The sequence below is a fragment of the Brassica napus genome, chromosome C9, assembly GCF_020379485.1.
Source record: "Brassica napus cultivar Da-Ae chromosome C9, Da-Ae, whole genome shotgun sequence".
Taxonomy (NCBI): Eukaryota; Viridiplantae; Streptophyta; class Magnoliopsida; order Brassicales; family Brassicaceae; genus Brassica; species Brassica napus.
Genome location: NC_063452.1, coordinates 29,934,065 through 29,957,673, shown reverse-complemented (window position 1 = coordinate 29,957,673; position 23,609 = coordinate 29,934,065). Strand labels below are relative to the sequence as shown.

At 42.6% G+C, this 23,609-nt stretch overlaps 1 protein-coding gene across 1 annotated transcript; it reads right to left on the bottom strand.

Moving 5' to 3' along the window:
• Positions 1-12,379: 12,379 nt before the first annotated feature.
• Positions 12,380-17,956, bottom strand: LOC111212583 (oligopeptide transporter 7-like). Its single transcript, XM_048768599.1, has 9 exons — positions 17,724-17,956; positions 17,255-17,650; positions 16,814-16,968; positions 16,599-16,696; positions 14,585-14,854; positions 13,990-14,289; positions 13,601-13,856; positions 13,300-13,482; positions 12,380-13,219 (listed from the first exon to the last, which is right to left on the bottom strand). Exons 1-9 carry the CDS (start codon positions 17,752-17,754, stop codon positions 12,611-12,613), a joined length of 2,298 nt encoding a protein of 765 aa, XP_048624556.1. The 5' UTR covers positions 17,755-17,956; the 3' UTR covers positions 12,380-12,610.
• Positions 17,957-23,609: the final 5,653 nt, after the last annotated feature.

The window sequence follows — 23,609 nt, the reverse complement described above, 5'->3', positions numbered from 1 at the left end:
AGATTCAAGCGTGCTGCTTCATTTGATTGAAGGAAAATCTTCATCTTATTATCCATCTTGTAAGTATACGTAGCTTGATATATACTTAGGATTGCAACAGTGTTTGATCGGAAAACGGTAATAAAGAAGATATGGGTTTTAACAAAGACGTCTTATTTATGGTCGAAGAAAACGTTCAGTCGGTTACAAAGGAAACGAAGAGAGTGCGACAGAAAGGAAGCCGGTGGCTCGATGAGCTACCGGAAAAGTACAACTAACGGCGAGATGAAGCAAAGGTGAAAACCCTAATCTAGCCGCCAAGTGTTAGTCAGTGATTTCGGATCCTTCTCTCGTTGTCTCCACTTTCCCTTATATAGACGTCCTGATGCTTCGTCCTTGACTTAATTTACGCCATCTTGGTGGGCCTCCTCTGCTGGGCCGAGAAGCCTGTAGGCGTCCGAGCAGCCGCTGAGCCGAATATACTTTAGTCGATGACGATCGACTAAAAGTACTCGAGAGTCAAGCCGAGAGACCTGACTCTTGAGCCGACCGATCGAGCCGTCGCTCTACCTAATCCGGGCCAGGCCTTTCTATTCCTCGGGCCTTGTGGGATGGTCGAATCCATCCTCTACAGTAAGTCCCCCCAGTCCATTAGTGAGCGAAGTGCTTTCTGGCTCGTGATGGATTCTAATGTTTGAAGGTTTGAGGGAATAGAGGGCCTGTCGGAAGGTTGGAGCGGTTGGCCGATGAGTCGCACAACGTCGTTCCCTCGTAGGCGAGCAGTAGAGGCCTTATCGCTTTTTTTTTTTGTCGTTGTGTCGCTGGAAAGGTTCTGGAACATTTCCGCTTGAGGTCGATAAGCCGCGGATAATCGGTCCCGACTGACATATCTTGATTAACCGTTGGTTTATTCTGATTTTAAGATGACCGACGTTTGATTTAGACGTGAAGCTAAATCGTCGCGAGGGTCCACTGGGTTTTTAGGGTGGAGTTTCGAGGCTCAAATGGGCCCGTTTGAATTTAATGGCGACGCCTCGAGTTTCCCCCCCTTCTCTTCCTTTCATAACATGTCGAGAAGCGGAATCGTCGCGAGGGTCCGCTGGGTTTTTAGGGTGGATTTCGAGGCCCGTTTAGGCCCGAATAGACCTAATGATGGCGCCTCGAGTTCCCCCCCCCTCTCTTTTCCTTATAAATACGCAGATCCCCTCTCATTTCTTCAAGTTTTTCTCCGCGATCAAAGGTACTTTCTCTCTCTTTCCTTTATCTCTCTAAGCGTTGTTAGATTCATTCGAAGCATTCTTCAGCGTTCTGTTCCGCGATGTCGTCGGGTCAGAGGCTATCGAAGCAGCAGAAGGGAAAGGCAGTCGCAGCGACGTCGAATCCGACAAGGAATCCCGACGGGGATCGTGTCGGAGATCCGGAGGCGATTCATCGCGCGGCGATGATGGACACGGCGAATCTATCTCGTTCTCAGCGACTTCTGGTTGCGGATGCTGCGAGACTCGCGAGAGAAGGAAGCCAGAACGTCGTTGCGAGGGATGCAATGGAATGTTCGAGAGACGGGCAGAGCGGGGCGATGCCTGTTGACTCGGTCACCCTGAGAGATCGACCTGCGGAGGGCGGTCCCTCGGAGGACGATGATTCTGAGGCCGAGTTCTTCCCGACTACCTTTTACCCCGATGGAATTTTTGAAGAGCTTCCTCAACTCCATCCCGACTTATTGCGTTCTGCCTTCTTGGCCGGTCAGGACTGGGAGGGCGTAGAGAAGACGAAGTCGACTCCTGGAAGTGTGAAGAGGGTTCTTCGGGCTGCGGGTGCCGTAGGCGTGACCTTCCTTGTCCCTACGGAAGCGCAGAGACCCTGGTCTCCTCAGATGGGGTACCAGACGGTGTACGAATCCTATTTTTAGGAAGACACTCGTTGCTGGTTCCCCATCCCGCGACTGATCACAGCATACGCCAGACGTCGAGATCTCGTGATCAGTTAGCAGCTGAATGGCTCCCTGCGACTAGCGGTCACTTTGTCGGTTTTGGCGGAGCAGATCGATATGCCGATGAGCGTTAGGTCGTTCGAGGAGATGACCTCGATAACCGATATGAAGGATGACACCTACTCGGTGAAGATGCGACCGAACTGCAATGTGTGTGCCGGTCATCCGAATAAGACGCAGAACTGGCAGCGCTCCTAATTCTTCCTTAAGTCCGACAGCTCGGCCTTCGAGGAGCCTCCCCAAGATGATTACGAGTTCTCTGGAACCGTTCTTGCGGTAGAATATTCTGTCGTGAACCGTAAGCGATTTGTCGATTCTAACCAACCATTTTTTTTTGCTTTGTATGCAGTCGGCCATCCTACCTCCCCAGTTTATCCCGAAGATTTCTTGAGGAGTGTTCGTGCCGTCGCTCTGCTTCGAATCTATCGTTGGTCCGAGATCTCCATCGAGAAGATCCGTGAGCTTAAAGATCGAATCTCTCGAAGTACGTTCTCTCGCAGCTCTAGATTGTGCTCTTTTAGTCGCAAGTTTTATTTGTCGCATCCTGACCCTTCTGCCTTATGTTTTCAGGAGAGTGGAGATCCGATCTTCCAACCGTTCTTCCCATTCGCGCTAAGCGACTAGACATCTTCCCAAGAGACATCTAAAAACAAGTTACCGAGGCAAAGAGGATGGGTACTCTTCCTGATCTGAGCGCAATAATAGCGGCCCAGCTGGGGCTGACTAGCGGGGAAGGACCCTCGATGGCGGTTCCTCGTGCTGACGAGGTTTTCCCTTCCGATGCCAAAAGTGCGAGGAAGGGCAAGAAAAGGAAAAGAGGCGATGGCTCGGGAGTCGAGAGGAGTACTGAGGAGACGAGTGACGTCTCTCCTTCCGGTGAACCCCGGAAGAAGAAAAAGAAGAGAAGGACAAAGAAGAAGTCCGCCGGCGAGCAGTTGGAGAATGCTGACGAGCCGATCGAGCAAGAGGAGGAGGATGCTCGAGAAGAAGAACTTCAGCCCGAAGAGGGGGCTTCTGAGGCTGAAGCCTCGGAGGGACGGAATGACGAGGAGGGAGTAAGTGAAGGAGAGGAACGCGAGACTTCTCTTAATGCCGCCCGCTTGGGTGATTCCGAGGAAGATAGCGAAGGGTCACCACTCCTGATAAGGAGGGGAAATGACGAAGACGATGATGAGAGGCGGTCTCCTGTTCTGACGTCTCCTCGCGAGAGAACTCTAGTTCCCGTCGGGGGAGGGGCCGTCCAGACCGGTACTTCTTCCCGCGGCGCCGCCGGATTCAGCTTTCCCGACAAGGTCGACATCCACTACGAGGGACCGGCTCCCTTAGTGTACGTTCCAGAGAAATGTGGAGAGTTTCTCTGTCAATTAAGAGGGAGGGCGAAACCTCTTCCTGCTGTGAAAGACCTTATCTTCGGGGGTGAATACGAAGAAGCTGCAAGGGCCAAACTGGTGGTAAACGGCTTGGTCATCCTTTTTTTAAATTTTTTGACTCCTAACTTCTCACGATTTCCATTGTGTCGCGTGTTCAGGGTGATAGCATGATGAATGTCGTGATTGATATATACGACACGCCCCTTAAAGGAGCCTTGGACGAGCTCGAGCTGGCCAAGAAGGAGTTTGCTAAGAAGGAAGAGGTTTCTGCTCGTCAACTGAACGAGTCAAGGGCCAATCTGCAGAAGCTCAACGGGGTGATGACCCGCACCGTTGCTCGACGCGATGAGTTTAAAGCCGCGCTGGAATCGTCTCGAAGAATCATCCGCGAGCTTGAACAGAAGAATGCTGATCTCGAGAGCGAGAGGGCTTCGCTCGCTGCCACGCACGAGCGAGAGATGAAACGTCTGAGGGGCTCCAGAATCTTGGAGGTGACGAGAGAAAGGGGGAGAGTTGAGGCGGAAATGACTGCCAAGGCTGATCGTTGCTTCGCTAAGATTCGTTCTCGAGAGGAGCGTCGGGGTCCTTACGACGAGGCTCGGTTACTCTACAGCCAAGCCTTTGGGACTAGGAAGTGCCTCGAGGCCTTGAAAGGAGCCGGGAACGACATATCGCAAGCCTCTATTGATATGTTCGTCGAGTACGAGAGAAAGTACGAACAAGAGGCTGAGAAGCTGAAGGTTGGCGAGATCCCCGAAAGCGATTTTAGACTCTCTCCCCTCGCGTTGGAGTCTCAGTTTGTGGATGCTCGGATTCTGGCGGGTCTCGACCCGTATGGTTCCAACGCTGGCTTAATTGACCCAGAGACCGCGGTGAATCTGCATGTCTCGTCTACTCATTCGGTCGGAGAAAGGCGCGAGGACCCGACGCTTCCTACTGAAAACCCTTCGACTGTTCTTGAGGAAGGAGTGCCTGGTCGAGGAGCTCGAGTTGATGGAGATAACGTTCCTGTCCTCGTGCTTTCGGACACTTCAGTCGAGGGTCGCGATTCGCCGCCTCCAGAAGAGTCTCGTCGGGACGGCGAGGAAAACACTGGCGAGGTGTCGGAGGGTGTTGCGGTGCAAGTCTCTCCGATTGCCCGCGAATCGAGCATCAGGGCTTCAGAGCTTTCCACCCTTAATGATCGCGAGAGTGATCGGGAAGCTTAGTTTTCTTTGTTTGTTGTTTTCTTTTGAGTCCCGGAGGACTTGTGTTGTTGCCTTTTAGACTTTTGCCTTTCGAGGCTTCTACTCTGTTTTTCCTCTGTTATTTCGAACTCTTCGAATCGTATTAACTGTTTATCTTTTATTGTACTTGTCTATCAAATGCATGATTTCTCAAGATTTGAAGTGACTGTTTGTTTAGTATAAACGTTATTCGAGATATCGAATCGTTGTAGTGTTAAGCTCGTTATGACATTGTCTCGGTCGATTTCTTTGACTTGCGATCGTTCGTCATTTGAGTTTAATTATGAGTTCTCGACGTTGACGGTTCCAAATCGACCCTAACGTAATTTTCAAGCGTTCGGTGGCCCAAACCTTACTTAGTAAATTACAGGGTGAGTTGGAGTCATTGTCTCGGCCGTGTTGGTTTAAATCGCAACACGGTCGACTTCCGTGAATACGTGTCTGATCAGGACATATCCAACGTGGGATGCGAGTACCGATACGCTTGTTCGAGAAGCCGGGCATGCTCGTGTCGGCATCGCTTTAGTGATCGTCTGCTTCGGAGATCGATTCCTCGGGGAGGAGGTTTGTTTTTTTTTATTTCGGCTGGACCCCTTTTTCTTTTGGGATGCCTACGTATCCCTTTGTGGGAATCAAGCCATTCGTACTTCTTAGATTGCGAGTAAAAGTGGCTTTTGAGGCACATTTACTCGTTTTTTTTTTTTTTTTTTTTTTTTTTTGGGCGAGAGGCGAGTAAAAGTGGCCTTAGTGGCGCATTTACTCGGTAATGCGTTCGTCTTGACTAAGGATGGAAGAGGCGGAGATGTTTGGAGTTCCAAGCTCTCAGTATTGCTTCGCCTGTTGAAGTCTCGAGGCGGTATACTCCTGGTTTGATGACTTCGACTATCTTGTATGGTCCTTCCCAGTTGGCTCCAAGATTGCCGGCTTTCCATTCCATAGGGTTTTCGAAGACCTTTCTTAAGACAAGATTGCCCATTTCGAGGGGACGTGATTTGACCTTTTTGTTGTAGTAGCTCTCGATTTGATGCTGGTAATTCTGGATACGGAGTAGTGCTTGGTCGCGCTTTTCCTCGATGTCGTCGAGTGCGTCGAGCAGCATGTCGCGGTTGAGTTCGACGTTTTGTGGCATTCGCGATCGGCGCAAGCTCGTCACATTCACTTCTGCGGGAGCCATTGCCTCGACGCCGTAGGCCATTGAGAAAGGGGTAGCCTTCGTCACTCCGCGAGGAGTTGTTCTGTGGGACCACAGGACACCGTCTAGTTCATCTGCCCAGCAACCTTTCTTTAAGTCGAGTCGTTTCTTCAGACCGTCGATGATGGTCTTGTTCGTCGACTTGGCTTGGCCGTTACTTTGCGTGTGTCTCGGGGTCGACATGTTGAGTAGAATTCGCCATCTGTCGCAGAATCCCTTGAAATGATGCGAGATGAATTGTGAACCGTTGTCTGTAATGATCTCGTATGGGAGCCCATGTCGGCAGATTATGTTCTTCCAGACGAAGTTTTGCACCTCCTTGTCGGTGATGCTGGCGTAGGCTTCGGCTTCAACCCATTTGGTGAAGTAATCTGTGAGAACCAGGATGAACTTCTTTTGGCGAGATGCCGACATCAGACCGATGATGTCCATTCCCCATCGCATGAATGGGTATGGAGCAGTTAGGGTATGAAGGAACTCCGTTGGGCTGTGTAAGGTGGAAGCATGACGCTGGCATTTGTCGCACTTGCGCACGTATGTCTCGCAGTCGGCGTTCATGGTTGGCCAATAGAATCCGAGATTCTTTACTTTTAATGCGAGAGCTCGTCTGCCCGAGTGATTGCCTGCTGCTCCTTCATGTGTTTCGGCCATGACTAGTCTCGTTTCTTCGCCGGAGATACATTTGAGTAGCACCTTCGTCGCGGTCAATCGGTGTAGTTCCCCGTCCATGACAACGTAGTGTGCGCTACGTCGCTTCAGTCGCCGCGCGTCCCATTTCTCGGTGGGCAATAAACCTTCAGCGAGGTAATCGATGAGTTCCTTGCGCCAATCTGTTGGCTGATCATCCTGCGAAGGAGGTTCTGCTTCGTCGATGTCCATCGCTTCGCTAATCGCTGCTGCGATCGCAGTCTGTTCCGCCTTCGTATCGATGCTCGGTTTCTCGATTTTATGGATTGGGATTGTCCTCTTGACTTGATCGTGTAGCTTGCTTCCTAGAGCAGCGAGGGCGTCGGCACAGACATTTTCTCCGCGAGGAACCTTCGTGAGTTCGAAGAACTCGAAGTCTCGCGTGAGGTCTTGGACGAGTTTGAGGTAGGCGTCCATCCTTTCGTTGCGGACGTCGTAATCGCCGAGGTACTGGCTTACGACAAGTTGAGAGTCGCAGTAAGCGCTGATTCTTTTGGCTTTCACTGCCTTGGCGAGACGGAGCCCTGCGATGAGGGATTCGTACTCAGCTTCGTTGTTTGACGCCGCAAAACCAAAACTGAATGACTGCCGGATGAGTTCTCCTGTTGGTGATTGCAGTTGCACTCCTGCCCCCGACCCTTTACTCGTGGATGAACCGTCGACGTGTAGGATCCAGTTTAAACTTGGTAGGATGAGGTCTTGCTCCAGCTCTGGTGTTAACTCGATCAAGAAGTCGGCAAGGACCTGTGACTTTGCTGCTGTGCGATTCTTGTACACGATGTCATGTTCGCTCAGCTCCATCGCCCATTTAGTCAACCGTCCTGACTGGTTAGTATTCTGCATAACCGTTCGGAGTGGTTGGTTGGACAGTACTTCAATCGTGTGCGACTGAAAGTAGGGTCGCAGTTTCCTGGCCGAGGTGACGACAGCTAAGGCCATCTTTTCGAGTGTTGGGTATCTCGTCTCCGGCTCGGTCATTCTTTTACTTGTGTAAAAGATTGGTTTCTGTTCTCCCCGATCTTCTCGAATGAGCACGCTGCTGACGGCGGAGGATGTGACGGCTATGTAGAGAGACAATGTGTCGCCGGCTTCTGGCTTTGATAGTACTGGGGGGGTTGTGAGGTAGTGCTTGAGTTGATTGAACGCCTCCTCGCACTTTTCGTCCCAGACGAACCTCTTATTGCCCCTTAGTAGCTCGTAGAAGGGAAGACACTTATCGGTTGATCGCGAGATGAACCTGTTGAGAGCTGCTATGCGTCCGGTTAGTCGTTGTACTTCGCGGCTGTTCTTTGGGCTTGGAAGGTCGAGGATCGCCGAGATCTGCTTGGGGTTAGCCTCGATTCCTCGTTGAGTGACAATGTAGCCGAGGAATTCTCCCGAAGTGACACCGAAGGTACACTTGGCCGGGTTGAGCTTCATCCCGTAGTCGTTCAAGATCTTGAAGCAGTCGCGTAAGTTGTTTAGGTGATCGTCGGCCTTGAGCGATTTGACTAACATGTCGTCGATGTACACTTCCATGGTGTTGCCAAGCTGATCAGCGAACATTCGGTTGACGAGTCGCTGATAAGTCGCGCCGGCGTTCTTTAGCCCGAAGGGCATCACCTTGTAGCAGTAGGTCCCTCTGTCGGTGATGAATGCCGTCTTCTCGCGATCGTCGGGATGCATCAAGATCTGGTTGTATCCCGAGAAAGCGTCCATGAAGGTTAGGAGTTCGTTACCAGCAGTTGATTCGACGAGACGATCGATATGAGGGAGTGGGTAACTGTCCTTTGGGCACGCCTTGTTGAGGTCCGTGAAGTCGACGCATATGCGCCATTTGCCGTTTTTCTTTTTGACGACAACCGGGTTAGCCAACCATTCGGGGTATCGGACTTCGGTTATGAAACCCGCGTCGAGGAGCCTGTCGACTTCTTCGTTTACGGCTTTAGATCGTTCTGGACCGAGTTTTCGTCGCTTCTGTCGGATGGGTTTGAACGTCGGGTCGACGTGCAGTTCATGGGAGGTAACTGCGGGGTCGATCCCCTTCATGTCGGAAGTCTTCCAGGCGAACGTCGAGGCGTTGTCTTTGATGAAAGAGATGATCCTTGAACATACGTCGTCGGACAGGTAGACGCCAACTCGGATGATTTTCGTCGGGTCGGATTCATCAATTGCGACTTCGCGAACTTCCTCCTTCTGGGGGTATATCTTGTTGAGTGGTTTACTGACGGAGTTGACAAGGGAAGCTTGTTGCTGCATCTTTACAGTTGCGATCAGTAGTTCTCTCGCGGCTTGTTGATCTCCCCGAATCGTCTGAGTTTTGCCGTCTTTTCCGGGAAATTTGACGCATTGATGATAAGTCGAAGGGACGGCTTTCATGGAATGCAGCCATGGTGTTCCGAGTATGGCATTATAGGGTGCTTTGGCGCGGATGACGGAGAACTTGACGGTGCGGGTTATACCACCTGCGTAAACTGGAAGGCGAATTGTCCCGATCATTTGCTCCGAGGCTCCGTTGAAGCCGGTGAGCGTGCGAGAAGAAGGCTTCATATCCCGTAAATCAACTCCCATTTTGTCGAGTGTGTCGCGAAAGATGAGATCGACTGAGCTGCCGGTATCAATAAGGACTTTTGCGACCAGACATTCGCCGATGTCAAGGTCGACGAGGAGAGGATCGTTATGTGGCATGTGGACGCCCTTGGTGTCTAGTGCCGAAAAAGTGATCTGGTGATCATTTTCGACTGGAGAAGGCCACTTCTGAGAGGTGGTTGCTTGACGTTTGTAATCTTTGACGGCTCGAACCGAGTCACCGCAAGGTGGTGATCCGCCCATTATGACACTAATGTGCGGGGCTCGGGTAGCTCGCATTGATTCGAGTTGCTTCCTCAAATCGTCAGTTGTGTTCTCGAATATAGGAGTTTCTGCGGGCTGTTTCTTTTTTGATTCGAGACGTCGTCGCAGATCGGACCCTTTCGAACGGTTGAGTTGGATTCGCAGGTCGTCGGCCTTCGAATTGAGCTGGTCGCGAAGGTCGCCAGTTTGACCGACTCTCCGAGTGTTGCATTTGGAGATGGTCGCACGGAGGTCGGCGGTTCCTGTGTTTTCGTTCGTGGCGCTTTTTCGCTTCAATAGAATGCGCAGGTCTTTATCTGTTTTCGAGGGAGCGAGAGACTGCTTATCCTTGCTGTCCAATTTATCGCGCAGATCTGGTTGCACTGTCGGGACGTCGTCATCAGAGGAGTCGCAAGGGCGAGAGAGTATGACTTCCACTCGTCGCCGGCGACGCGGGTGTTCGTCTTCTGACGAATCGTTGGCGGGGCCGACGTTGTTGACGGGAGTGCGCTCAGGGCTTGCTCTTTCCTCGCTCGGGGCCGTGTTCTTTTGAGACTTCTGTGCCTTCTTCTCCTTGTTCTTACTCCAGCTTTTGGTGTTTTTCGGTGTCGTAGGAGAAGTGGTCATTTGGATTGTCCCATTAGTGATCCCGTCGAAAAATTGCCCGATGAGGACCTTACATTCTTTCGTGTCATGGGAATCCCTTTTGTGGTAGAGGCACCATTTTTTTGGCTCCTCGGAGTTTGAACTCACTGGTTCGGATGAGGTTGACTGCTTCTGAGCGGAGTCTCGATCCCAGTGGTTCCAACCTTTCTCTCGTGTGATGGCTGCTGATTTTGGAGATTCCTCATCACCGACCGAGCTAACGTAGCCTCGCTTCTGAGTGGTATTTCCACCGGAGGAGTGCTGGCGGGGCTCGGGGCGGGTGTCGTTTGTTCGGGAGGGTCGCTGTTTCGCTGCTGCTTCTTTTGCGAACTTCGCTCTGGTGTCTTCTTCCATGCGGATAAAGTTGTGCGAGCGAGCGATGGCGTAGGAGACAGATTTTGTCGGATATCGGTAGAGATCCTGGCGGAATGTGGAGTCGACGTGCAAGGTGTTCATCAAAGATTCGACGGCGATATGGTCGGGAATATCAATCTTCGAGACAATAGCTTTGAATTTCTCCATGAAGTCGCGGAGACTTTGGTCGCTGGCGTGAGCGAGGTTCCACAAATCTGACACGGTCGCTTTCTGGTTGGTGAACATGATATAGTACTTAAGGAAAGCCGTCGAGAGGTCGTGGAAACAGTCGACGGAGTTTTCTCTGAGGTCGGTGAACCAAGTTAGGGCCGGTCCTTCTAGGGTTTCGACGAAGAGTTGGCAAAAGCCGGTGTCTTTGTCTTCGTCGGTCAGGTTTGCGCGCCACATCGCTATGTTGAAAGACGTGACGTGAGTTGAAGGGTCAGAGAGACCTTTGAAGGTTGGAAGACGGAGTTTCTCCATCTTCTGTAGCTGCACGCCGGTAACCTTTTGCGTGAAGGGTGTACGAAGAGATTCCGCGAGTACATGCTCGATTTGGGGCGCGGACGTCGTCACCTGGTGGATCTTCGAATTGATGTCGAGGACCGACTGTTTCAACGCGGCTAGTTCGCTTGCGGTGTGCGCGTTGATGTCGTTACCGGCGCTTTGGTTATCGTTATCCCGCGTAGGTGCTATGTCGGTGGTTCGTTCTGTGGCGAACAGGTGTCGACGATACTGCGCCATTGAAGCTTCGGCGTTTGCAGCGAGAGGAGCAAGGATCTTTGCTATCGCCGTGATTTGGTCAACTGTCGACTTCTGCGCCGCTTCTTGTAGGGCGAGGCGTGCCAGGATAGTTTCCATAGACGCATGATGGGGAAGTGGAGTTACTGGTGTAGGCGTAGGTGTCACCTCTGGAGCCGGCGTCACCTCGAGAGCTTCACGCTCCTCGCCTGACGAAGAACTGTCGTTGTTAACGACCATAGTTCTGACGTTACTTTGCTAGTTGCCCCACGGTGGGCGCCAACTGTTTGATCGGAAAACGGTAATAAAGAAGATATGGGTTTTAACAAAGACGTCTTATTTATGATCGGAGAAAACGTTCAGTCGGTTACAAGGGAAACGAAGAGAGTGCGACAGAAAGGAAGCCGGTGGCTCGATGAGCTACCGGAAAAGTACAACTAACGGCGAGATGAAGCAAAGGTGAAAACCCTAATCTAGCCGCCAAGTGTTAGTCAGTGATTTCAGATCCTTCTCTCGTTGTCTCCACTTTTCCTTATATAGACGTCCTGATGCTTCGTCCTTGACCTAATTTACGCCATCTTGGTGGGCCTCCTCAGCTGGGCCGAGAAGCCCGTAGGCGTCCGAGCAGCCGCTGAGCCGAATATACTTTAGTCGATGACGATCGACTAAAAGTACTCAAGAGTCAAGCCGAGAGACCTGACTCTTGAGCCGACCGATCGAGCCGTCACTCTAACTAATCCGGATCAGGCCTTTCTATTCCTCGGGGCCTTGTGGGATGGTCGAATCCATCCTCTGCAAACAGCAGTGTTACGATCCTAAAAGATTCATTGTTAGTGGTTAAACTAAAAGACTTTCTATAGGATATATCTAATTCCGAAAGAGAATCGCAATCAATTTTTTCATGTTGAGAAAACTAAAATATTTGCGTTGTTCAGGTTTAGACTTTAGATACTTTATCCGAAAAATGTTAACCGAGGTTAGACTATTTAGACACGGCTTGCTCGTTTGACATCTCTGATCATGTGAGAGGCAACGTCAAACGTACACTTGAGGATAATCCACTAAAGTAATTGAAGTTAATATTATTAAATGCTAATGTCATATCATTAGATGGATCAAATGCATCAAATGGAAACGTTAAAAATGCTTCCAAGTTATTACAACAAGAGGAGGAGGGACACAAAACAAGAACATCATATCTCTACACATTTGACTAATTTTCTTACTACTTTTACACTTGTTCTTGTAAAAGTGTTACAAAGATCCATATTATAAACTATTACTCGTTTCACTTGTCCTCATTTCTCGTTTCACATTGTTCACCTCATTCTCTAGTTAAGATGCTTGCATATTATCCAAAAAAACTAGCTAGGCGGACCCGATCTTTTAGGTATTCTAACTTATAACTTTTAACAGTTGTAGTTTCTCCTACAACATGGTCAAAAACAAATAACAGAATAAAAATCAAACCAAACTGTTGAATACTTTCCAATTTATACACAATACTCTCACAATGTAAATGAGAGAAGGAAACGTATGCACCAAATGCACCAGCCAAACTTTAGCATCGCAACGGCCTCCGCCATTTCCCAACTGAACTGAGCCGCAAACGCTTTTACGTATAAAGTGGGCAGCCATCAACAATGATATTAGCAGCGGTTGGACACGAGGCCAAAGGGCAACCATCAAGCTCATTTCCCCACCATTCCAAACTCACATTCTCAAGTCCCAAACACATATAAAGCAAAACACCCATAAATGCTAATCCAGCATCCAATGCTCCTGACAAAACATAATTATACCTCTGCCATAGATGTGGTCTGTATCTAAACACAACAAATCCAGATAAGAATCCGGCAAGAAGCCATGTTGTGTAGTTCACAGCTGTTGCGGGTGGCATCGAGCTGATTGCACTAATAAGAACTGGCATGTTTATAAGCTTGATCCACTGCTGTCTGGGGAACATCCTTGAGGCTAACCATACAAGAACTGGAGCAATAGCTCCCACGAGGAAGAACCAGTTAACAGATTTGTATAAACCAAGATCTCCAAATATTCTACGTGGTCCTATAAGTCCCCATATCACAGATGCATCGTAGAAGACTTTATCGCTTGGACATGTCCAAACCGAGTTAGAAATTGAATCACATAAGTTGGGGATGGTCTCCATTAGCCACCAAGCCGTTACGAGGTACACCAAACATGATAAAAGTGTTCCAACGATCTAAAATAGATCATTTATGTGTGAGTATAACTTAAAACCTTAAGAAGTGGTATGATGTAGTTGAAAATAGAGAGTGTAACCTGTGCCATGAACATATTTCTAGGTGGAATCTTCATGTAGTGACCAAGTTTGAAGTCTTGAAGAAATAAGACGGCTTGCTTCATGCTTATGTATCCATATACTTTAAAGCACATATTTGCGACTGGGTATCCTGGATAGATATATCCTATGATATATTCTGTAATAACGTTCAATCCTGGAGCCTACAAAATATTTAATGTATATCCAAATAAATTGACAATTATAATCAAAATCATTTTTTAGAATGTGCAAGTGGTTAGTTATAACATCTACTCGATCCATTTTAGTTATCGGTTATACCTGGTTGGTGATAGCGGTGAGGATACCAATAGGAAGTGTAAAGATAATGGCGACTGTACATGCCAAGAGAACACCCCACCATGGTAACTGAAGTTGGTCTATGTAATATTCACAAGCAAAGATTGTGACGCTAATATTCATAGCGAGAATACACCAAAACCACCACTCCGGGACTTCTTTGTACCTTCTCATCAGCCTCGTGTGTATGTCTATTTTCTTTTCTTTAAAACTCTGTTTGCTTTGCTCCCATATCTCCCTGCAAAAATAATCATTGAAAATATTAGTATAACCAATTAAGCAAATAAGAACCATTCATGTCTCGAATACAAACATATACAAATAATTTATAAGAAACCGATTCGATAATGTAACAATGTTTGAGATTATACCTTCCATGGAAGAGAGCAACGTGCACGATGGTAGCGCTTAGAGCGGCAAAGCCAATACCGTAACTAATGGCGAAGAAAGTACTAAGATACAAAGGGCCTTCACGCTCGTAAGCTTGAAGGTCAAGGTGGAATTTAGAGTCTATAATGGATGTGATATTGTACTTGGAACCTTCGCTTGTGAAAAGAGAGCTCGAATATAAAGGGAAGGTTTTGGCCTTAAACACATCAAGCCAATAGCATATCGGTACCACGACGTATATCGCCAGCACAAATCCTACACCCACATTAGCTGTCGCGAACCTGATAAAAACAGATGACACATAGTTGTTGTAATACCAAACTAAATTGAATCTAAACCAAGATAAAACCATATATTCAGGCATTTGGTTATTGGGTTAGTCTTCTTTTTATGACTTTGATAAGTGGTGATCAACTTGATACTAAAATTTCTTTGTTTAATTTACTTTGAAAACTTTGTCTCATTGGGTTTTGTTTGGATTAATAGTGAAAAATTATCATAGAAATAAAAAAACGATCAGATTATATACAAATTTCGGTTTATTTCTAGCCTACACTGGTGTGAGTTTGGACTAACCATGGACTAGCAAGTGGACTACCCAAATAAGAGGAAATGGTTGACCAGTCGAGTCCTATGGCTCCAACACCTAGGCCGTGGAGACCCGACCCGATCTGTTGGGCCATGACTGATGTTGGAAAGAACCAGCAAACCCACGACAATGACGTCAACATCTGAAATAAGTATCCCGGAAACACATAATATGCGAAACTGCAGACAAATGCTATCACAAAGAACTGTGTACGTGTCAGTCCGCCTTTTGTACGTTCTTCTTTCTCATGCAACGCTCTGTCATTTTAACCAACCACAAAACAATATGTTACAATTTATTGACACAATTTAGTTACAAATGATTGGTCAATGGAAATATCATCTACTTGCACAGCTTAAACCACATCTGTAAGGAAAAGTTATTACATTTACATCAATTATAATTATTGTCTTAGAAAGCAAACAACTACAAAAATGTATAGAAAACGTCATATGATTTTGTACTTTTCGAAGACGTCCAATAAAATTATACAACATTTAATGTGAAACTTGGGTCCCATGTGCTTTTACATATTATTAATATGTAGTCAGTCATGTTTGATCAACCAACTTTCAAACTAATTTTCACACCATCTCTAATAGATCATTCTACTTTTTTTTTAAATGAGTAACTATATAGTGAAATCGGGTTCTACTTCAATATTATTCTATACTAAAGTAAAAAACAAAACAATGAACAAAATAAATAAATTGTTTTATTTATAAAATAAATTTATTTACATTACCATAAAGTAAAAAAAGGAGTAGAATTATATCTTTTTTTACTCCAAACTCTATTTAAAGAATAAAATAGAATAAGATTGAAGATTTTTAAAGTATAAAATAGAATGAGAATGAAGATGATATCACTTTACCAAAGCGACATGCATGGCCAAATAAAAACCTCGTGATAAAAATGTTTACCCCCTACAGTAAAGTTTTTAAGTTTAGAACTCAATTTTATTTGTTTTGTAATTATTCATAAATATAAAATATTGGTGAGTATGTGGGGATTGGATATATGATCTAGCATTTACTACGATAATTAGGAGTTTTCCTGCGCCATGCGCATAAATAGTAATTTTTAACATAACATTTTTTATTTTTTAAAAAAATTTTGATTTATATTTCAACATTATTAATTTATATTTTCACTTCAATAATTATAAAAAATCATAAACGTATTTTTGTAATCTTATTTCTTTTGATTTGGTATAACTATTTAAATTTTATTTTATTTAAATTTTAATAAAGATAAAATTATATTTTATAAAATAGTTTTAATTATTTATTGTGTTTAATGATTATTTATTTTAAATATATATATATTCCCATCTAATTTTAAATATATACATATATATATATATATATTTACATATAAATATAAATTCTAATAAATTTGAGACTTTGTTTGTGTTAGTTAAACTGAAAAATCTTTTTGTTAATTTAAATGATGAAGATGAACAGATAATTTTAAATAATGTTGAAATATTTAACTATCAATTTTTTTTTTGGATTAATGTTAATTTATTTAGTTTATTTTTATTAATGTGAGATACATATATACATATATATTATTATTTTAATTGTGATATATGAATTATCAATATATTTAATAGTTTACCATAAATAAATATTTATATGGAAAACTGACATTAATGATGATACATGAGTTATTTTTATTACCTTATTTAAATTTCCTGTAAAAAATTTAAATTTTTATAAAAAAATTTTACATCTCACAATCAATATGATGCCATGTCATCTATTTTAAGTGTCATGTCATCTTTTTTTTAGCGAGAATGATTGTATTGACGACATGTGTATAAATCACTTCGCAAATATAGCTAAGGGGATTCACAACTTTATAAAATGCCACGATCATAAAGTTGAAATGGCATCTCCATAAATTTCTGAAATTTGGAAAAACACAATAAATTCATTTTGTTTTTGTTTTGTATATAGAAAATATCGAAAACTCTAGAGAGAAACGTGTATTTACCTAAAGAGTGAAACTTGAACAAGATTCGCCGGCCACCACATCTCCGCCGGTTCAACCAGGTATTTCCTGAATATTCCGGCCCAACCAAACCCTAAAACCTAAACATAATCACACTCTCCAATCAGAAACAATAAACTCGAACCAACTCCAAACTTAAATTCTTTTTATAATGAAAAAGCTCAAAAAAGAAAAAGAAAAAGCTTGAAAACACGAACTTGGGTGGTAACGATAACAATGAAAGAGACAAAGAAGGTTATGTTTTTCATATAAAACGCCTTCACAACGGTGACGACGTGAATGGCGTAAACAGATCCAGCTCCGGCGTTAGCGAAAATAGTGATCAACACATGCTCTTTCACATTAAATGGACCTGAAAATTAATCAAAACATAACAAACTTTCAAAGTATATAACCAACCAACGTGGATTGATTGATCCATTGTGAGATTTAAGGCTGGCCAGTCCTCCACAGAGAAACAAAATATTGACTTTTAACATCAAAAGTTTTCGTAGGTAATATGTATGGATCATTCGGTCTATAAATTAATTTTAAAATATATATATATATATATATTGATTATTTAGTTTCTAGCTCACAAATTTCAATGCCGGGTCTTGGTGAGATTTCTGAAATTTGGATTTATATGATATATCTACCTGGATTCAACGTGAATTCACATTTTGACCCTTGGAGGAAGACTCTGTCGGAGATTTTTGCCGCCATGAGACGACCAAGAGGCACGACGGCGATTTGGGCAGAGATGGCGGAGATTGAGAGAGGCTCTCTTCTGTACCAGAAAAACTGATTGAGAAAGGACAAGAGGATACACGAAAGAGTTCCTAAGACCCACATGCGGAATGTTAGCACAGGTAATGAAGGGTCATCTGTTGTCGGAACGGTGAGTGCTACTTCTCGTATTGGAGAGTTCTCTTCTTCTTCTCCTTCCTCGTTGCTGGAGATTGGTAAACAGAGAACTTCTGCTTCCTCTCTGGTTTCGCATGATGAAGATGATGAGGCTGGTGATGGGTTTGTCAGATCTTTGACTTTTGTTACTGTAACGAAATATTTGTTAGTTAGCAATTGAAATTATATGAAATTAATATAAGAAATGAGAATTATAATTACGTAGAGGAAGAACTTGTTCTGATTCTTCCATGGCTGTGTGTCCTTCTTCTTGCTCTGTTTCTTCTTCTTCTTGTTTTTGTTTTTATTTCTTCATTCAGATTTTAATCTGACAGGCTGTCTATGTTCTAGTCTTCTTCACGTCTTGTGAAAGAGTTGTCTCATTTTTAAATGATTTATTGAAAATATCTAAATTACATTTTTTTTATCGCAAATTGTTTTTTTTTTTGGTACAAGGCTGTATAGGTTGGACTTTTTATAGTGACTGAGCTCACTCCGATGGACCACCTCGCCAGAAATCCCTGTAGGGATTTTTTAGCTAACCCAATACCACCCCGCTCTTCTCGAGTATCAAACTGGCGACCTTGGGTAGTTGTGCGTGAGAAACGTTCAGTACTGCCGCTAGGCCACCTTACGTTCTCAAATTGTTTTTCTTTTGTGGAATTCTTATTTTATTTTAATAGCAGTACGTAGGAAATGTGATATAAATACAAACCATCCAAAACTCTATAATGTATTTTTAACTCTTTTTTTTAATCAAAAACTCTATAATGTATATTCTTCTTTTTATTTGGTTTTAGACAACTGGTTTGTTTTCCAATAGATTTCGTTTAATATGGGACCAACATTTTTTCCCCTTGAATCAACTATTTTTTTTTCCTAAGACATTTTGTGGTCGTTTTATAAAGCTAACAGAGCTTCTGCATTAATATCAACTCTTTAAGCTTATCACGCTTTATCGTCTGTTTTTTTTTGCCAAAAACATCATGTTTGGTTTAGTGTTTCAGTTATTGTTGATGTCCATATTGGATATTTAATGCATTTATTAGTTTTTATTTATTCAATATATCTAAATACATGATAAATAGAATGTCTAGCGGCAGTACTGAATGTTTCTCACACACGACTACCCGAGGTCGCCAGTTCGATACTAAGGGAGAGCGGGGTGGTACTGGATTAGCTAAAAAATCTCTACGGGGATTTCTGGCGAGGTGGCCCTTCGGGGTGAGCCCAGTCACTATAAAAAGTTCAACCTATACAGTTTTACCAGAACGAGTTAGCTCTGGTGGTAAAGGGGTTGCGGCTGTAACTTACGCCACCCGGATTCGATTCGCGTTGGGAGAGACTATTTACATTGCTTGGGTTCCCGGCAAAGAGGTGAAAACACCTTTTTTGAGAACGTCAGGTGGCCTAGCGGCAGTACTGAATGTTTCTCACACACGACTACCCGAGGTCGCCAGTTCGATACTCAGGGACAGCGGGGTGGTACTGGGTTAGCTAAAAAATCCCTACTGATATTTTTGACGAGGTGGACCTTCGGGGTGAACTCAGTCACTATAAAAAGTTCAACCTATACAGTTTAACCAGGACGAGTTAGTCTGGTGGTAAACGGCTTGCAGCTGCAAGTACGGCCCCGGTTTCGACTCGCACTGGCCACCAAGGAATTTACATGCGGACTTGCTCTGACGTCCGAAACCGAAGACCGTTGCCTGGCCATGACCCACCCTCGGGTGAGCGTCTGCGCCGCTAAAGTTCGGTCTCTAGTCTGGACCACCACGGTGGGAACAGGACACTCGGTTAAAAAAAAAAAAAGAATGCCTCTGAGAAAAGAACAGAATTATTACAATTACCCATATACAATCAACTCTTTGTTAGGATGAAAATTTAAAATCAAGAGATATATTCATTGTATTTAAAACTTTCACCATTTCTTTTCAATTAACTATAGATATTTCATTGTATTTAATTGTTTCTTATTTATTCTAGCATTTAAAAAATTTCAAAGCCTAATAGAGTTGCTGTATTTAGTTGTGCTGCGTCGAACATATACAACAACATTGCTTCTACTATTAATATGAATTTATGTTTGATAAATTATAGTTATACAACTATATGATTTTTATAATATAATTAACCTTTAATATTTTCATAGCAATAGTGCTATATAAATATATAGTTGCTATATTATATTATATGATTTTATTTATACATATTTTATTCAGATGTAGGCTGACATATTATATCATCATTTATAAAATAGTTAATTAAACTATAAGAATATACTTCTATAGTATAACTAAATTATTTTTAAAAATATATTGCATACAAAAAAAATTAAGAAAATTATAATATAAAAAATAGATCACTATAAATTTAAGAAATCTAAACAATAAAATTATAGAGTTACACAATATATAAGACTAAAATTTAAGCGATATATTTAAAACCTTTAAAATAATATCAAATTTATACATTTATAAATATAAAAAAATAACTGCACGCATGTACGGATTCAAATTCTAGTTATAAATTATATCATAAGTGCAAACGTAGAGAGGGAGAATCCAACCAAAAAAAGAATCTTTGTTCTCTTAGAATTTAGTTATGCCCACTTCCATATTGCCACGAAGGCAGATCGAACACCTTTCATGTCCTTTTCTTTCCGCTTTTCATTTATTGTCCTAAATTAATTTCCAGAATCTTTTTTGTACATTTTCTTGCTTATCCTTCGCCTCCGTGTTTATCTCTAAAATACAGTAAAACTTTTATAAATTAATACTGAATAAATTAATAGTTTCTATAAATTAATAAATTTTGTTGGTCCAACTTGAACCGATTCAAAATTTGGCACAAATCGATAAAATAATAAGATAATATGTTTTTATAAAATCCTTTGTAAATATATGGTCCTGTTAAGATTATAAATTAATAATTTATATTTATACATATTTTATATAAGTAAAAATTTATTATTATATTGTTTGTTTTATATTCACAATAGAATTATCTTTATATTTTCTTAACACTTAATATATTTTTGATAAAATTTAGTAATATTATATCTAAAACCACATTTAAGTTTTATGCAATATATATTATATAATGAAATAATAAAATAAAATTAATATAAATGTCAAATTTCAAAAAAAAAAAAAAATTAATGTCTATACACTAAAATCAAAATTTTCTTATCTTAGAATAAATATATCTTAAAATAAGAAAATCTAAATAAGAATTTTTTTTTTAAATTAATATCTCGATAAATTAATTAAATTTCAAAGTTCCAACATTATTAATTTATAGAGGTTTTCTCTATATATATATTGTTTTTATTAACGGAGAAGTATTCCATACCTATTGAAGGGTCAAGAGTATTTGTTAGTGTGAAATAGCTGCATGATATTTTTAAGTAGGCGCTGAGTGTTTGTGATTGTGAAGACTTTTACTGATATTATAATTCTGATGCTAAAGTTTTGACTAATAATTGTTGTTTCATGAATAATAAAAGAAAGAATTGTGGCTTAAAACCCCCATGTTAAGTATAAAATCAGTTATTTTAGTTTTGAGATTTTTAAAGAAGATTTTTAACATCTTAGAAGCTAGAATCTAACTTGAATAAAATTGATTTTAGATACTTTAAAACTAACATACACTTTCATAGTTTTTAAAGTCAAAACCCAATCGGGACACAGAGCGTTAAAAAGGAGAATTGAGAAACGGAAGAATAACTATATTAATTTTGCTTTATGCAGCATAATAATTTTATATTATAATTTTTTGAAAATCGTTAAGTATGATTTTAAAACATAATAATTTGGTAGCATTTTGGAAATGTTGATTTCAATTATACATACAAAGATACGATCATCTCAAAAACAAAAAACCTTCATTTTTTTTCCGTAGTAGCGCATTTTCTCACTTGTGTAGGAGCTTTTCCTTCATTTTAACTTGTTTTCCTTTTCCTCTTCTGTTACCTTGTCCTTTCGCTTCGATATGTTTGAGTTTGGATCTCTTTGGTGAAACTGTCGCTCAGCTCCGCCGGTGGTGGTCTCTGAAATCGGTAGATTTGAATGGAATGCGAAGTTTGAAGGCCAGATGACAACATAGGAGTCAACATTTAAAATACCCGTGCTAGATTCAGTAGTTTTCCTCTTCTCCGGTCTACGAATCTGACACCCCCGATCGTAGATGACCAGAAATGACACGACAATGCTCTCCGAAAGTCGACCCAAGTTTTCCGAATACTTCCGAGTTCCTTGAACTAGCGATCTGGCAACATCGACGCTCCTATCAGATATCACTCATGGTTTTTCAACCCGGCCAAGTAATACCCAATAGTTAGTTCATCCCAGACAAGGACTAATATCGTATGGAACCCGCACTTTAAAAACAATCTTTGTACATTATATATTTATTCTTTCAAAATCATCTTACACATAGGTCGACCTTGCTGTTATCAAAAGACCAATGCAAGGATAACAAAACTACCGCTGGCTAGTGCTGTTTCTTCCCATTTTAGAGTGCATCACAAATGAGTCATGAGTAATTAGTTTACTCAGTGAGTTTAACCCCGCACCCCAACACATATTAATAATATAATGAGCAATGAAATCCAATTGTATGTAGTGAAAATATATTCCATAATTAATAAACATAAAAAGGCCTATCATTCCATCGATATGAATCTTATCTAAAACATCACCTCCAAGATACCTGATATATGGTGTTTTTAATACCATTATATGTGTGCTTTGAGCTAATTCTCAGTCCTAATTCGTGTTTAATTGATATCATTCCAGGTTTGGAGCAGGTGAAAGAGCAAAGAAGAGAGATTCAGGAAGTCAAATGTCTTTTTGAAGGATTCGATGCGGAACAGCCATCTAGAACAACCCGAAGCTTTGTATCCCTAATCAGCGAGAGTAGATATTATGGTATTAAGTGAACTAATCAGATCTTGTCTCTAAGGCTTGTTATCGCGTCTTGTTCCAAATGAGAACTTAGGATTCAAGACTGATCTGCAAAGGGAGCAAGACCACGATAGTAGATTGTTCTAGCCGAGTGATCTGAGTTCTAGACTGCACCTCATTGCTCTTGAATAGTTGTTCAGTTTTGCATTGACACCCGATTAATAACCCTAAGTCGGCTTCATTTAAATCGAATTTGAACCATCTAGGTATTCTAGTTACTTGCGTCCCAATTAATTCTCAAAACTCCACTTTTTTCTCAGCTTATTATTGAACTCATAAGAGTAAAGAGTAAACTGGTCCTCTGGATTGAATCTCAAATATTACAATTACCGTTGTTAACTTGACAGTAGCAAGGATTCATTTTTAAGTGTATCAAGTTTTGGCGCCGTTGCGACGGGGACTAAGCTTTTACCTTTATTTTTCGGTTTAATATTTAGTCTGAGATATCTAACTTGCTTTATTTCTTTGTTGGAACAGATGATCCAAGTGCATGACCAGTAGACATACTCGGAGCAACGCACAAGGACCACTACATCAATTGACCAACGACGAACTCACAAGATTAGAAAGACAGAACCGTCAACAGCCAAGAACAACTGACACCAACATTGGTGATCACGACAATATGGATGACCTCACTGCTGCATTGGCACTCATTAAACATCAAATGCAGACTCAGCAACAGCAGATGTTGCAGATGCAGCAGGCCATCCAAAATCAGCAACAAGCTTCTCAGGAACAAGCAGCCGTGAACGCCGCACGAGAAGAGCGTGTTGCTTTTATTGGGGAGCGAAACCTTCCGCGGAACTTCGCTACTAACCGCTCCCCCATCAACCCTCCACCCTGTACTCGACAAGATTATGAGATCAAACCTGCACTGATAGGTCTGGTACAGAAGAGCACGTTCAGTGGCCTCACTTCAGACATTCCAATGGACCACATAGAGGCCTTTGAGAGGATCTGCAATTTCTCTCGCTCTAATGGAGTGCCACCAGATTATGTCAAATGCACGTTGTTCCCATTCTCTCTTGAAGGGAAAGCTTCTTGCTGGTTGCAATCTCTCCCAACCGGTTCTCTCACCTCATGGGACCAGGTTCGATCAGCATTCCTGAGCCACTTCTACACAAAGTCCAAAACCGCG